Consider the following 15,283-nt stretch of genomic DNA (forward strand, 5'->3'; position numbering starts at 1 on the left):
CCTAAACCTAGAGATATAACCATCAACTCAACTATTGCTCCGTGGTTCACCTTTCCATCTCCATTGGTATTCTTATGTTTTTCTCTGATCATTTGCACAAAAAAAAAGTGTACAACAACAACACTGAACATTAGCAAAAACTATTAACATCACACATTTTTCTTCTTTAAACAAAGAATCATACACTCTACAATTAGTCCGGCAAAGAAAACATTTAAGATAGTCTTTGCAATGCTAAGCCCCTCATGGATGCCGGAGAAAATTCGACAAGATAAAAACCCCAACCATTGTCCAGTACATCAATTGACCTGTTGAGAGAGAAGGACAAGAAGCCCTTGAGGGCCTAGCAATATTTCGTTTAGAAAACTAATCAATCCAAACCACATAACAGGAGATACATCCACTCCTCCAACTGGAGGAATTAACTTTCGCGTCGGACCCAACAAAGGTTCTGTGGGAGCATAAGCTATCACATATGGAAATTTCCCCAGCGGGAGCTTGGGGTACCAAGACATCACTATTCTCAATATGAATAGAAAGGCAAATGCTGAGAGAAAGGGCCCTAAAATACTAATTGCTAGCTTTGCTGTAGCCGGGTCCAAATCTGCCAACAACAACAACTTATCCATAACATCTGAGGCAACTGCTGATATTTCTGGTATGTTTAGATTGATATTCCCCACCGCCCCCAAAACGACACTGGCGTCCCCTGTCATGCTTGCATCTATTTGTGGGCATCCAATATTATTAGAAGCTGTCACTCCAAGGAAACAGCATGCGCTGCAACTCGAGACTTGAGAATTCCGACTAGGACTTTGTGACCGGTTCGCCCATTCCTGCCACAAGAAAGAACAGTTTCAGACAAAAGGATCTTTGGAAAAGAGATAACTTTTGATAAAAGACATAAAGATAGTCTGAACGGTAATGAATTTTTGAGTCACCAATGGATCATGTACTTATTCAAAGCATTTGCAACTATCATTAATCCTCCAAAAGATACCAATTGCCTATTCTGAAAACTACAGAATGTATTTTTCTCTGTACTTTTCTGGAAAGCTTGTTGAAGCATAAGCCAAACAGATTCCAGAACTCCGTAATATATGGCCATTAGCATGAACATTTGGATAGTTCCTTTAATTATTTACACAATACATAATCAACAGTTAAAAAAAAAAAAGGAACTTTAGGACCACTATATTAGTATAAATATTATGACTCAAAATACTACGTTAAAATTTAAACCATTTTGGAAAATTGAAACTAGTGACCAATGACCGATAGCTATCAGGGTAAATACGGTGCCTTTATGAAATGCTAGCATAGAGAGAAATTTTCGATAGAATATCACAGCAACCAACTTTCTTTTAGTCATGGACACGTAAGCTATTCTACTGTCTCCAATCCTTAGTTTAGTTTCTTAACTAGTGTAAAACAGTCATGGAGGCTATTTTAATCAGTACCATAAATTGGTTTACGTTGGGTTCAGCCTTCAGTCATGGACTCAATGCATACAAGTACAAGTCTAAGATTGTGTATCTATCTGACTTCTAGATATCTCCGCCAATTTTATTTCCTAAGAATCTTGGGGGATGAAATCTCGTTTCTTTTGTCATGCCAAAGTCTACCTGAGATCTTATTTACAGCTTTAATGAGACCGAAATTGATAGCCAAAAGAAAATTTGGTCCCTAGGGTAGCCCAAAAAAATCAATGCACATCATGTTTTAGCTATGTCTAAGTTCTAAGAACCAATACCTACACATAGCATTTAGCTATTGGACGTGAGACAAGATAACACCATTTTCAATACTTCCATCTTTGTTAAAGCACAAGATGGAGTAGAGCCCTACGTCATTTAAAGTGAATCTAATTATATTTCATAGTATCATGCTGAGCCTATCAAATGTCATAGTCGTTACGTGACTCAAGGAAATCTTCTGATAAACATGTTCATGAGTCATGAGCTTCATAAGGGGCATTTCTTTTTCCATATAGAATCAATTTAAGGCTGAGGGTGAATCATCTCATTTACGGACGTTGCAACCACAATTTTACATGCTAAAACAACAGAAACAATGAGGGTTCCCGGAAGAAACTAATCACACAGACTGAGTTGGGTTTCAACAGGGCAATCAATCATACATCTAGTAGATTGCTATAATACCTAAAAGAATCCATTCCTTATTGCTTAAAAAATCAGAATAAAATCATTTGAGTCCTAAAGATTGAAAGACAAAACAGACAAAGAGTTACTAACCCAGTTACAATAAAGTGGGAAATTTAGCAAATTTTTCACTGAAAACACTGAAACTAAGAAAGAAGTACACAAAAACCAATAATGAAAGGAAAAATGTTAATGGGTACTCACGCAGACTTTGAATTTCTCTTTTTTATGCACAAGAGGAGACCATCCTACAAAATTAACCCACAAAAGCAAGTTCAAGAAACAAACCCAATTAATCAGGGAGGTTTTGATAATTGAAACAATAGAGATTGCGTGAAAGAAAATAGAGAATTCTTAAAAACAAACCTTTAACGTGAACACTGCTTAAAAGAGTAGAGCAAGTTGCCATCTCTGAGGGAGAAAGGCAGAGAGCGAGCCGGGGGAGGATGGTGAGAGTTATCCTCCTAAGTCCTAACAGACCAAATGACTTGCTGTTACGGGTCGGGATAGAAGACCCGTTTAGTATGACTTTTAGTGATACAGGATCCGATTGGCTAATGTCTTTCTCATTCTTTTGAGGTTTATCGTTTTATCATTATTTATTTTGCTGTAATTTTTTATTTGTTGTTAATATTGTGTTCAATTTCTTTTTACATTATTTGCACCCAATTTTTTACTAAGTACACCACAATCTAGTGTGTTTTCAAATGGTGAATAAGGTGTACTTAGCAAAAAATGGGGTGCAAATAATGTTCTCTTCTTTTTTCATAAACCCAAAAACTCAATTAATGTGAAGTTAGATTGTTCTCAACATTTTTTCAATTAGACAGTTATTTTTTTTTAACCGATAACAATTCCATACGAATTTGTCATTTGGACATCCAATATGAGTCTAAACTCTAAACTCTAAACTCAAACCGTCATGCCCGTGCAAACATAAGTTTCCTATTTGACAAATATGAGTTGAATTCAAGACCTCCTATGTGCATACAGTTTGACCCTAGAGAGATTCACCTCTAGGCTATCATTTAATACCAAAAAAAAATCACGAAAACAACTCTCCACTTGGAAATGAAAATGACCATTAATTAACTTGCACATCTCAATTGAAAATTTTCAAAATACTATTTTGAAATAATTCACACAAAGCAGATATAACGGAACAAACTTGGTCCGTCTGAGCTTGCAACCGATCCCAAGCATGGATAAAGGAGGAGGATTGCGATAGGTTGACAGCCAAAGCAAAACTTTCCCACGCCTATGAACATGAATCAAAATAAAAATAATTTTGTCATAAACTCAGGTAGTCGACTCCAAACATTTGGGATAAAAGCTCGGATGGTGATGAGGAGATAGGATGGAATAATTTATTCCTTTATAACTAAAACTATTATGGTTGCCATTCCTTAGTTCCACAAAGTGGTATTTCCATTCTGAATCGATTACTTACTGCAGGAATTTGAAACAAATTATGGAAAGTGTTGGTTAATCTTTCATATCCCATAACTTTCTCAATCTTCAACATTTGGGAGAAGGGGAGAAGAAGAAAAAAAAAACAATACCATACACACATATACATTTATCGTACAAGAATATGCACATTGTAAGGAGCAAATCAATGCTTTCCACCATTAACATCTGCTAACTAATCACTCAACTTATTAACAGACCAACTGTTGTAATGAAAAACAGGAATTGTATTGGATGGACACTTCATGTAATCAACTAAAGCAAATGCACGTCATGGATTTGCTTTTCTCCACTCCAGGAGCCTGGACCATCTCTTATCAATGGATGCAGCTTTCTTCACACCGATATCTGCACGACAGATTTATATATTAAACGCGATCTTACAGAAACCAGTTTGCTTCTAGATCTCTTGTGACACACTTACATTGCAATTTGGGTTCAGATTTTTCACACGACTCCGAGCAAGTATCCTGCGTAACATGAAGCGTAATGAGTAGAACAAAGGTTTAATTAATAACATTGATTCTCTCTATGTGAATGACTAGTAGTTTATACTTTGGAGGAGGTTGTAAGCCTGATTGTGTCCTGAACCAGCGAATCAAGATCAGCTTCAAATCCCGGTTTAACGTAAATGACCTGCAAAATCAGTTTATATATAGTGCAGTTACTTTCAATGCTTGAGGGGCAAAATAGAGTGGCTTCAAGAGTCTTACTGATGGATCATCTACACCAATTTCAGGTAATTGAATTGTTCGATTACTCGATGGTAGAACCCAGACATTAAAGTTTGTATCAATCTGACAAATGAGGATAGAAAGTATACTTGATTAATGCCAGAATCACTTTTGAATCTCAAGAGTGACATATAATGCCATAAGAACATATACTCAGTTTTCAAGAAGAGCAAACCTCTCTGCAATATGGGTTTGAGCAGTAGCTGCATTTTCTGGTGAAGGATGTGATGATTCGTCCATCCACAGATAGACCGAAGCTAGCATGCTGGCAATTAAGAGGTAGAGCCGTAGAGGACATCATCAGACATGAATTGTTTTACTGTCCTAATATAACAGAACCAAATTACAGAAAATGCTAATATCATAAAGAGCAGAACTTTCAAAGCATAGATGAATGTGCTAGGACTATGATTATGCTTTGCTAAAGCCGCTCGTTGAGATGCAATAAATCCAGTCATCACTACCTCAAATGACAAGAATAGCAATTCATTGATTGTATATCTATGCCTTATATCTTATTGTTTTGGTTCAGTTGAGTATGATTTTTTAACAAAAGAAGTTTTAGTTGGGATGGTAAATTTGACTGTGAGCAAAAGGCTTATGGGATGTTCTTCCCCATGGGCTTCGGCCTCGTCTAACCTGTTGCCAGTGCAGAGCGGATTGTGTTGGCGACCCAAATTTAGAACTAGTCCAAAGATCATATGGGTATTTGGGTTGGGAAATTCTCCATTACTAAAACAAAAAAAAGTATGATTTTGCGAATAAATCTGTCATTGGGAAGCTCATAAATTCAATTGCAACCCACTAGTTTCAAGACTATGATTTTGTCCAATAACAGTTCATTATGGAAGAACTGTTTCATATAGAGATCATCAAGAACATAAATGAAGTTAAAAGTGGGACCTTTTGGATGCATAGATTGATTAAAACCTCTGCATCTTTATGCTGTTCATCTTCAACCAAATCTCCCAAGCGCAGCTCCTGAAGAGTAACAAGGTAGTCACGGCTCCAATTCCCCTGCCATTTCCCATCTGACGTTGATATTTTAATCAGACGGCGGGGAGTACTCCTCGAACTTTTCTTTGTCATCTGCCAAAAAACAGTATTAATAGATGAAATTGTAAAGACCATGACTATATATATATATATACACACACATCACATTACCATGGACAAGTCATGTTTTCTTGAAGAAGCAGTGATTTTGGGTGTGGGAAATGGCGATTTCAGGGTATTGGAGTTTGGTGTGGATGGAAAGGGAATTGGGTTAAAGCTTCTTTGGGAAACCAAATGTGCAACTTTTGCCATTTCTGAGTTCTCTTTCTCCCTCACACCACCAAGAAGAATTGAAGTTTTGGGTTTATGTATTAGCCTTATCTTTTCATTACTGGTACATAAGAACCAGGAGAATGACAGAAAGGGGATTTTTTTTTCGTTTGCTAATTTGGATATTTTCGTATCTTAGGACTTTTTTTAAAAAAATTATGTTCCTGTTTAACAAAGTGATTTTTTTTTATAATTCCATTAATATCAAATATCTCCATTTTCCAATGGACATTTTCTTCATCAACGAGATGTGACTCATTTGATAATCAACTGAGTAAGCCGTGTGATTCAATTCCAATGAAAAACATATTTCCAAGTAATATTAAAAAAAAAGGGCATTTTCTTTAAATTCCATTTATTCAGTATCTTTTCGATGGTGGCCTACCCTTTTTAATCTGATTATGTAATCCTGCACATTCCAGTTTACAATTCTATTTGGCATGGGTGGAAGATTGCTCTCCTGATAGGTAGAACGGCAAGGAGGAGAGCAATCTTCGTAATTACCACCTCTTTGATGAGTTGCAGTACTAGACTGCTGCAAAGAACTTGGGAAATCCTGCATAAAAGTCTTGCCTTCGTCTCTCATTTTCCTTTTATGCAGATTAGGAAAAAGAATAAAAAGGGAAATCCATATTCATCTATTTATTGTTTTGCATTGTGCGTTGCAATCAAGCTGATTGTAATAGAAAAATTGAAAACAGTTGGAACTGATTCAACAGTAACATTTATACGAGATCAGCAACATTCATCGGCAGCTCTTCAACGTGGGTACTGTAGTACTGCTCTATGTCTCTTAGAATCTTGATTTCATCAGTCTTGACGAAATTTATGGCCACACCCTGGAAAACATAGTAAAAGCCATCATTCCCCAATCCCCAATCCCCAATCCCCAATCATGAAAGTAAAATCAGCCGTAGGTTGTAATGGTGAAAGGAGCACATGAATGAACACACAAGTGCGAGAACCAAACATATAGATACCTTGCGTCCAAAACGGCCAGTACGACCAATCCGGTGTATGTAAAGCTCACGATTGTTTGGAAGGTCATAATTGATCACAAGATTAACCTGAACAGTACACCATAGACAAGTTAAGAGAACCATGCTTAGACAGCACCATCTTAATTCTCCTTGCATTGGAAATCAGTGCCTTACACCTCAAGATGTGTACACAGGCACAATTAAAAACCTCAGCACATGCAAAGCAGAGTCGTAAAATCGAAATTCATAATTTAATATATCTAGAAAACAAATCCAGATTCAGGCTTTTTTCTGCTGAAAGAATTACATTCCACCTAAATCCAACTTCAATGACGCTATCATAATAGTTCTTAACATCTACGAAATAGAGTTTTCTGGAGAGCACAAATTTTGTGCATCATCACAAGACTTCTCATGGCTTACACCACTTTTCTTGAGAAGTTCAATCAATTGAAAAACCTAGAATGGCTGAAGGCCACCCTTCTCAGGACAAGGCCAATCAACACAAGATTTCGCTCAAGACGGCAGAGGCATCTAGGAGATTCTTTTAAGGCGTAACTAAGCAGTAGAAGGAAAAAGGAGAGAAGGAAAGAGGGGGGGGGGGGGGAGCACTAACCTGTTGAACATCCAGACCCCGAACCCAAATATCAGCTATGATCAAGACACGGGTTGCCACAGACCGAAACTCTAGCATCATGGCATCTCGCTCCTCCTGTAAGCAGTAGAAGAAAAAAGGGGGAAAAAAAGGAAAAAAACACTAACCTGTTGAACATCCAGACCCTGAGCCCAAATATCAGTGGTGATCAAGACACGGGTTGCCCCAGACCGAAACTCTAGCATAATGGCATCTCGCTCCTTCTGTGGCATGTTCCCATGCATAGATGACACAGTAAAGTTAGTGCTCCGCATCTTCTCAGTTAACCAATCCACCTGTATCACCAATGGGAATTCCAAAAATTCATATATTAGAATACAAAAACTCAAATCAAGAACTTTGCTGAAAGCAACACAAAACTAAGAATTAAAACTATGACAGCAGGGTGTCAAAGAAATCCATGAAAAATATTGCCGTCCCTAACCAGTGCAACGTTATATTATATCCTCAACAAAATAACACTTGCTTCACTAACGTTATTTTTTTTCTCTCCGTTATCCAACCATAGCCCAGTTAGCACTTCAATATCTTCTATTTCCTTAAAAGTAATGTCACATCATATACTGGAATCTTGCTCGAGCTCATAGGAAGATTTTGAACAGTGTGTTTACAAACAACCCATAGCTAGTCTCCAGACCATATATCAAGAAAGAGGAAACCCCAAGCACTCTTTTCTATGTCAAATATACTGCATAATGCTTCTAATGAATACTATACAATACACAAAACATGTGAATTCTTTGACACGTAGTTACAACTCCATCCAATCAGTATGTCTTCAATATTATATCGAAGATATTTTTTATTTATCCATGCCATTACTACAGAGTTAAGAAAAGATACTAACAGAAAAGAATATTACCTTGCGCTTGGTATTGCAAAAAATAACAGCTCGGGTGATTGAAATGTTATCACAAAGGTCGCAGAGAGTATCAAACTTCCAATCCTCTCTTTCAACTGTAACAAAAAACTGTTCCATGCGCTGCCACCACCATCAATAAAATGGAAGTAAATAAAGCTTATCTTGGATCTCAGATTTGCATTCAAAGTAAGCTTACAGAACTGATATTCAAATCTTTAATTACCTCCATAGTCAACTCATCACGTTTCACAAGGATCTTTACAGGGTCATTCATGAACTTGGTTGTCATCTCCAAAATTTCATGCGGAAGAGTGGCTGAGATCAAGACAACCTGTGACAAAGGCTCAATAATGTAAAAATTAACAGGCACCACATGCAGAACAAACCTTCACCACATGACTTTCAGCTGTCAACAACATCAAAACTATTTTATGCTGAAGCATGTAAATAAACAATAACTTAATTTCATTGCACAACATCACCAGCTCGTAAAAGAATCAACCTAGGACCTCCCACGCTTTGTTAACCTTCTGAACATAATTACAAGTAGAAAAGCTGATTGAAGAGCACAATATATAAACAGAAAACAAAACCAGGAAAACATACAGTGCCTCAGAATGAAAAATTCAAACCAGTGAAATGTCTGCGTTTGCAATCAGCAGAAAGCAAGAAAATAGCAAACAAGAAAACAAACCAACACACAAAAATATGATATTCACACACAACTCAAATAGAGTGGCATAAATTTCATAAAACACAGAGGCACAGTGGACTGAAAAGCAGTAAATGGCCTTGGGTTGCGTTCTTCATTTTATTGGGAAGAAAAGGGCAGTAATTTAAAAGACTAATGAGAGAGGTCACCATGTCAACCAAATATTAAAGCAGAGAGAGAAAGAGAGCGCACCTGAAGCTCTGGGGGAATGTATCTATATACATCATAAATTTGGTCCTTGAAACCTCTGCTCAATATTTCATCAGACTCATCCTATTAGAACATCCAAATTACAAAAGGATTAGGATAGATTAAGCTTGGCCTTCCCAACAAAAAAATATAAATCACGTCTTAACATAACAAAAAGCACAACTAATTGAAAGTGAACTCACAAGAACTAATAGTTTAATGGCTTTGGTACGTAGAGTTCTCCGCTTGATCATGTCACACACCCTGCCTGGAGTTCCGGATACCACATGAACTCCATGTTCTAGCTTTCTGATATCCTCACCCACGCTTTTTCCACCAGTACACGCAAGTGCTTGTATGTTAATATAATCACCAATGGCCAATATTACCTTCTCTGTCTGAGATGCCAGTTCCCTCGTAGGTGACAATATCAAGACCTGGACCCTGCATAATTTAGCAAAACACGGGATCATAAGTACGTGCTTCTACTTTATTGGCATCACTGAGACCTGCTTAAAAATTGACTGACCTACTTTGGACGAAAAATCATAAAATAACAACAAAGGAATAATAGAAGTCCTTCCCTAATTATTTTTTCAAGAACCTTCACATGGAGCTGGATCCTACTAGTACTAGACATGTGAACATGTGAACATTAAGCTGCATGACCCAAAATATTGTTCCATCCTCTGTTCAACCAAAACATTATTCCATTCTCTGTTCATCACTGTTATCTACAAACTACATCCTCAACCATGCGAAAACCTCAAAGTCTAAATTACTTTTGCGAAGGGTACAAATTGCAAAATACTTTAACTAGACAAAAAAAATGGCATAAAACTACAAGGAACATATTTAAGGTTATCAAAATCAGATTCTCCACCAGAAGCCCCGAAACACAAGTAGGGTAAGAGCCCCTCCAAAGACATTGCTTTACTAGCACATTTTAGGACAAGTTATTCAAACTGAAATGTGAGAATTTACTCGGTTTGTCGCACGTATAGTGAGGGGCAGGGATCTAAGTTATTGTAATTGAGTGGAATACGTAGATGGTTATAATTGCATGGCGCAACCTTGGTGGCATTCTACTGAATTTCTCATATCTCCGACATAATTATATTTGGAGGAAACGCTCACCGTAAAACCCCACATAATTTAGATTCTAAGTTAACAACATATCAAGGAGTAAGGACTATGCAATTAACAAACAAAAAAAAATAAAGTATCCGCGCATGAGTAAAAAACAACAAAATTAGGGTTTCACAACCATAAACAAAAAATACAAAAGATTAGAGAGAAAAAAAAAAATTACTCTCGGCTAGCTGTATCAACCATCTGGCAAACAGTTAGAGCAATCATGGAGGTCTTGCCAGTACCGGACTGTGCCTGTGCGATGACGTCTCGGCCCTGAATAATAGGCATGACGGCCCTCTGCTGGATTGCAGAGGGCTTCTCAAAGCCGTATGCGTAGATTCCACCAAGCACATCGTCCTTGATTCCCATCTTATCGAATATCATAACAGGGTCTACACCAGGCGTCGTCTCAAAGACCAACTTGTCATCCTCCATCGCCCTCCGCGCCGCCCTCCGCGCCGCCCTCCCCGCCGGCACCACGCTTCCTATCGCTGCAGCTGCCATCGGAATTAGGTTTCCCGTACACAAAATACCTGCCGGGAGTAGTTGTATCTATTTTTGGTTCTATTTTGGTCTTTTATAGAGCCTTGAGATTGGGGCTGATTTCAATTGGGCTCTTATTTTAGCCTCAAATACAGGTAACGTCAAAGGCCAAGGCCCAAATCTATTTAATGTCTCTCGCTCCAGATTCGGGCCCGACCCCAAGAGAAGTTAAACCCACCGCAGCTCCGTACTGCCCCATCTCTCACACACACACGTGAAGCCTTTCGACTTCACTCCGTTTCGTTTCTCGCGATCGGAGTTCCACGATTCGAGTTCGGTCTCTTTTCGTCTCTCGGGCGCGAAGCCTGCTGGTGGCTCCTCTTTCCGCCTCCTGTGTAGATAACAAAGCATTGTGAATCGGTAAGTTTCAAAACCTAACCTTGTTAATTCTCTTAGGGTTTTGTTTATTGAGGAATTGAAATTTGTGTCTTCAATTTGAAGTTTCTGAAGTTCAATCTCAAGGGTTTCAATTGAAACTGAGTTTGGGTCTTTTGTATTAGAATCTTATGTGTAGAATTTTTGTGTTTGATTTTCTTTTTCTATAATCAAATAATGGAGCTGTTGTTGTCTATCACTTTTACTTGTCACTGTTTTGATCTCTTTCTTATGATTGTCAAATTTCTTAATGGGTTATTGTTCTGATATTGGTTGTATTCTCTGGTCGACTGTTGACTGAATGGCTTTTAATTCCTTGAAACAAAGCTTGCAACTTCATATATTATTCCTGAACTTCATTAGAATGATGGATTTCTTTCCTAGTTATTTGGCATGTGCTCTCTCCTTATTCCAGTAGACTTTTTGACACACTAGATTCTCGAATGAAGATTTTCTATGCATAGGTTTGTTTTCTGCATTATTTCAATTCCAAAAAACATTGGGATCCATGCCAATGTTTCCTTTGATGAAGCAAGCAAACACATAACTTGCTTAGGATGCACTTGACAACTACTTGTATTAAGTTGGTTGAAAAAGTGCACTGCATTTTTTTTGAATGGGGAAAACGTGCACTGCGTTGAAGGATAGATTTGAGTTATTTTGTTATACTGCATTGAAGTTCCATCCAGGAAATTTATGATTCTTGTGATATCTTGGTGTAAAGATGACTAGCCTACCTTATCCAGTAAAGATCAATTTCTTTGTGTAAAGTGAATGAACATTTGTGTTACAGAATATACATACAAATTGGTTGAACTGCAAAAATCAAGAGCTTGAGAATTAAGGAAAATTGGGTGAAGAAAAATGCAGCAACGGTCAGATCGCATGGCCCTGGAGAGTAGGCCCGGAATCTTCATGATCGGATCCCCTAACGTTGGCAAACGCACCCTTCTCTCCAGTATATCTCTCTTCAGTTAAACTGAGCAAACTGATTTCTTATATTCCAATTTGGGGTCTTTTGTCTTTTTGGATTATTTTAAGCTTTAGCATTGTAAATTGGACAAATGCCTAGGCTTGAATACGAAGATTCACTTCTTGAACATTTTTTGTTTTGGAATATTATGTTTTGAAATTCATTTTTCTTGTCCATTGTAGGATTACTTTCTGTGGATGTTGAAGATGATTTTTACTCACCATCTCAAGTTATTGTTCATGGGTATGTTCGCTGTTGTTATGCTAGTCATTTTTCATTGGACCTTTTCAAACATGATTTGTTTGGTGCCTCAAGCTTCTTAATTACTAAAAAAATGATTTTTTTCCCCTTTATTTTCTTAAAATAGGTGGACTATCGATACTAAGTACTACACAGCTGATGTTTCTGTGTGGATGACTCATCTCAATGATGAACTATCTATTGGGACTCTGCCAATTTGCAATAAGCTCACTGCCTTGGTCATGGTTTTTGATATGAGTGATGTTAGCCTACACCAACTCATTCTGAATATTCGCTAAATTATGTCACCTGCAATCTCCTTATGCATTGGAATGCATTGATTGATGCTAAATTACATTCTCTTTGTTTCATGTGCAGCTATCAACACTTGTTGCACTACAAGAATGGGTGTCTGTTACTGATATTCAGAAATTTGAGATATTATTATGCATTGGGAACAAAGTGGATCGTATTCCTGGGCATCCAGTTCATTCTGAATACAGAAGACACCTGCAAAAGCCTAATGAATCTCCTGAAGAGTTCACCGAATATGGAATTTCTGAAACTGAAGGAAGTTCTCTATTAGACCATGAAGAACCATCTTCCAAGATTAGGAAGTCATGTGTGGAATGGTGCTGCGAGCACAACATTGAATTCATTGAATCTTGCGCTTTGGATGCTGCTTTTGACAAATGTAAAGCTTGCCTTTCAACTTTGGCTGCAACAGAAAAATCATATCGATACTTCTTCTTTGTCTCTGTCTTCTTCTTTTCCCAGCTGAATGAGATTTGTGCAAAATTGTGGAGCATCAACCCTTGCAAAATCTTTCTGAGTTGCCTATGTGACAGTTATAATGTTTTGTTACCTTATGAGTAATTAATTTGATATCTATATATTCATGTGCATGTAGGACAAAAAATATTGTGGCAAAGCTAATATTTTTATTCAGTCTGTCAATAATGTTTAGAATATAATTTGAGAAGTAAACAGTGGCATAAGGGAGTGAAAAAGAAGTTTAATGCATCTTTGTTGAGACAATTTAATGTGATATTCAATTGACGGTCGTGAATCATGAAAAATATAATGTGGATTTCCATGACATCCATTTAGTTACGTGATATAATTTTTTTCTTGTGATGTTTGGCATTACTGATGAAGAAGCTGATTCTGACAGGTCTATCTATTGATGGTGACTCGCAAGGGGTTGAACGTCTATTCGGTGCTCTTTCCGCTCATATGTGGCCTGGAATGGTCCTGAAATCTGGCGATAAGATCACTGAACCATCATTGCCTGAGAAAGAAGGTGCTATACATCACCTTCCTTTAGTTCAAGTTCTTGTTTGTTACTTTTTTTTTAATACTGTGTTTTATATGGTTTCTGCTCAGAATTGTCTGAAGAAGAATCAGATTATGAATTAGACTACGAAAGGTTATCTGTAGGTTCTGCTGAACCATGGGATGACACGGATGTAGCATGGGTTTCTGCTAATGATCCTAATCCAGTAGCTAGGAATGATGATTTCTTGGAAGGCGATCCGGAGAGTGGGAGAAGGAATGATAAGGAAGAGTTGGAGGCTTCAACATCAAAAGCAGCTTTGCAGAATGGGTCTGACAATAGAGTTTTGTCCGATGCTGAAGAACCTGACAAAGACCCTGAAACAGACGAAGGGACACCTTTTGACTTTGAGGAGTTGGAACGGTTAATGTCTGAAATAGGAAATATGCGTGGCACTTTGAGATTAATGCCTGATTTTCAAAGGAGAGAGATGGCTGCAAAGCTGGCCATGAAAATGGCCTCCATGTTTGGAGGCGGCAGTGATGGTGAAGAGGAATTGGACTAATTACAACTCTGCTCTTCACTGGTCTGTCAATGAATTAGTTTGACATCAATCATCCTTCAGTCCATTCTCAGTGATGTTGGGAACAAAGCTCAGGTGCACTAGTATACTCTGTAGAATATGTGGGTTAAATTCTATGTTGCTTTCACTTCTTTTTTCACGGATGTGGATCTTGCTTTCGCATTAATGTCGCCTTTTACTTGAAGAGATTATTTAATGAGAAATGAATGCTTGTATGTCAATTCTCTGCAACTCCAACGATTATAGTCAGATAATTGATGTATGACTGGAGATTTACTGCTGCGCGTAAAAGATAAATGATCATACTAGTTACTCTATGAAGCTGATGATGTGTGCCTGCATTTGCAATAACTTGATTATGTCTCAGATGAAGTGGAGCTTGGTCTTCACTTTGGTCGATTTCTTTGTTTTCTGCATGTAAAGATCAATTGCACATAGGATATTAGCATGCATTGTGGTCTCAATAGCTGAGTTGATTGAGCTCAAGAGAGTTGCACATCATTTTTGACTTGTTCAGTTCCTTGCAATTGAAGATCTTCATTAACTTGCTCTGGAGGTCCACTAGCTGATGCAATCTGAGCATGCAGCGGCGTCGCTCCTTGACCTCCAAACATGAACGGAAGTGTTTCTCGATTCTCAGTGCCGAACTGGTTAACCTTAATTTTTCGATCTAACCATTCGTTATCAGCTAGCAGGGTTCCATGCACATTGTCCCAATCAAGCCCTGTCTTACCAATGATTCAACTTCTCCCGCACACGCTAGTCTTTCTGTACATTATCCCGCTTGTTCTTCAGTTGGGTTTTTGGTCTTATGATCTACCAGTTCTTTCAACGATGCAATCAACTTTCTTCATCCTTTACGAGTGAAGTTGAATGTTGGGCTTACCACCGGCTTAACTCGATCAACACATATATCAACAAAAACTTTTGTTAAAAGTCTGATCCCATTGTGCCTTGTCAGCTTTACTAAATCATATACAACAATTCTAAAATGACAACAAACATGAACATGAACGTTATTAATTCTGAAATAAGGAGTTTTGACGTAGGAGAATTTTAAATTGGAAGC

At 37.7% G+C, this 15,283-nt stretch overlaps 4 protein-coding genes across 6 annotated transcripts; 1 reads left to right on the forward strand and 3 right to left on the reverse strand.

Moving 5' to 3' along the window:
• Window positions 1-130: 130 nt before the first annotated feature.
• LOC120012572 lies at window positions 131-3,687 on the reverse strand. Its single transcript, XM_038864015.1, has 5 exons — window positions 3,613-3,687; window positions 3,331-3,420; window positions 2,529-2,733; window positions 2,367-2,410; window positions 131-836 (listed from the first exon to the last, which is right to left on the reverse strand). Exons 1-5 carry the CDS (start codon window positions 3,685-3,687, stop codon window positions 300-302), a joined length of 951 nt encoding a protein of 316 aa, XP_038719943.1. The 3' UTR covers window positions 131-299.
• A 70-nt stretch (window positions 3,688-3,757) lies between these two features.
• Window positions 3,758-5,744, reverse strand: LOC120013244 (large ribosomal RNA subunit accumulation protein YCED homolog 2, chloroplastic). Its single transcript, XM_038864991.1, has 7 exons — window positions 5,534-5,744; window positions 5,270-5,455; window positions 4,542-4,631; window positions 4,346-4,429; window positions 4,188-4,268; window positions 4,057-4,102; window positions 3,758-3,980 (listed from the first exon to the last, which is right to left on the reverse strand). Exons 1-7 carry the CDS (start codon window positions 5,672-5,674, stop codon window positions 3,904-3,906), a joined length of 705 nt encoding a protein of 234 aa, XP_038720919.1. The 5' UTR covers window positions 5,675-5,744; the 3' UTR covers window positions 3,758-3,903.
• Window positions 5,745-6,259: 515 nt separating this feature from the next.
• LOC120013239 (eukaryotic initiation factor 4A-3-like) lies at window positions 6,260-10,759 on the reverse strand. 2 transcript variants are annotated; one of them, XR_005471382.1, is made up of 8 exons: window positions 10,403-10,759; window positions 9,294-9,534; window positions 9,094-9,174; window positions 8,413-8,520; window positions 8,190-8,309; window positions 7,289-7,602; window positions 6,673-6,759; window positions 6,260-6,531 (listed from the first exon to the last, which is right to left on the reverse strand). XR_005471382.1 is itself a non-coding variant. In XM_038864984.1 (8 exons), the coding sequence occupies exons 1-8, from the start codon at window positions 10,726-10,728 to the stop codon at window positions 6,418-6,420; spliced, it is 1,245 nt and encodes a 414-aa protein (XP_038720912.1). In that variant the 5' UTR covers window positions 10,729-10,759; the 3' UTR covers window positions 6,295-6,417. The 2 variants fall into 2 exon arrangements, 1 of the variants encoding a protein (XP_038720912.1); XM_038864984.1 differs by having other exon boundaries at window positions 6,295-6,531; window positions 7,435-7,602.
• A 162-nt stretch (window positions 10,760-10,921) lies between these two features.
• Window positions 10,922-14,517, forward strand: LOC120013240. 2 transcript variants are annotated; one of them, XM_038864985.1, is made up of 7 exons: window positions 10,922-11,127; window positions 11,936-12,100; window positions 12,298-12,358; window positions 12,483-12,618; window positions 12,734-13,049; window positions 13,530-13,658; window positions 13,742-14,517. In XM_038864985.1, exons 2-7 carry the CDS (start codon window positions 12,007-12,009, stop codon window positions 14,194-14,196), a joined length of 1,191 nt encoding a protein of 396 aa, XP_038720913.1. In that variant the 5' UTR covers window positions 10,922-11,127; window positions 11,936-12,006; the 3' UTR covers window positions 14,197-14,517. The 2 variants fall into 2 exon arrangements, with proteins under 2 accessions (XP_038720913.1, XP_038720914.1); XM_038864986.1 differs by lacking the exon at window positions 11,936-12,100.
• The last annotated feature ends 766 nt before the right edge of the window (window positions 14,518-15,283 follow it).

Source organism: Tripterygium wilfordii, chromosome 13 (genome assembly GCF_013401445.1).
Source record: "Tripterygium wilfordii isolate XIE 37 chromosome 13, ASM1340144v1, whole genome shotgun sequence".
NCBI lineage: Eukaryota > Viridiplantae > Streptophyta > Magnoliopsida > Celastrales > Celastraceae > Tripterygium > Tripterygium wilfordii.

Excerpts from the sequence above, each read along its gene's own strand:
- LOC120013239 (XM_038864984.1), bottom strand. The coding sequence starts at position 10,728 with ATGGCAGCTGCAGCGATAGGAAGCGTGGTGCCGGCGGGGAGGGCGGCG. Across the intron at positions 8,310-8,412 it reads GTGATGAGTTGACTATGGAG|CGCATGGAACAGTTTTTTGT; the intron begins GTAATTAAAGAT and ends TGGTGGTGGCAG. Across the intron at positions 6,760-7,434 it reads AGGGTCTGGATGTTCAACAG|GTTAATCTTGTGATCAATTA; the intron begins GTTAGTGTTTTT and ends TGTACTGTTCAG.
- LOC120013240 (XM_038864985.1), top strand. The coding sequence starts at position 12,007 with ATGCAGCAACGGTCAGATCGCATGGCCCTGGAGAGTAGGCCCGGAATC. Across the intron at positions 12,101-12,297 it reads CAAACGCACCCTTCTCTCCA|GATTACTTTCTGTGGATGTT; the intron begins GTATATCTCTCT and ends TGTCCATTGTAG. Across the intron at positions 13,050-13,529 it reads GGATGCTGCTTTTGACAAAT|GTCTATCTATTGATGGTGAC; the intron begins GTAAAGCTTGCC and ends TGATTCTGACAG.
- LOC120013244 (XM_038864991.1), bottom strand. The coding sequence starts at position 5,674 with ATGGCAAAAGTTGCACATTTGGTTTCCCAAAGAAGCTTTAACCCAATT. Across the intron at positions 4,632-5,269 it reads TCAATCTATGCATCCAAAAG|CATGCTAGCTTCGGTCTATC; the intron begins GTCCCACTTTTA and ends CTTAATTGCCAG. Across the intron at positions 4,103-4,187 it reads GGCTTACAACCTCCTCCAAA|GATACTTGCTCGGAGTCGTG; the intron begins GTATAAACTACT and ends CATGTTACGCAG.
- LOC120012572 (XM_038864015.1), bottom strand. The coding sequence starts at position 3,687 with ATGTTGAAGATTGAGAAAGTTATGGGATATGAAAGATTAACCAACACT. Across the intron at positions 3,421-3,612 it reads ATTTGTTTCAAATTCCTGCA|GCGTGGGAAAGTTTTGCTTT; the intron begins GTAAGTAATCGA and ends TCATGTTCATAG. Across the intron at positions 2,411-2,528 it reads AAGCAGTGTTCACGTTAAAG|GATGGTCTCCTCTTGTGCAT; the intron begins GTTTGTTTTTAA and ends TTAATTTTGTAG.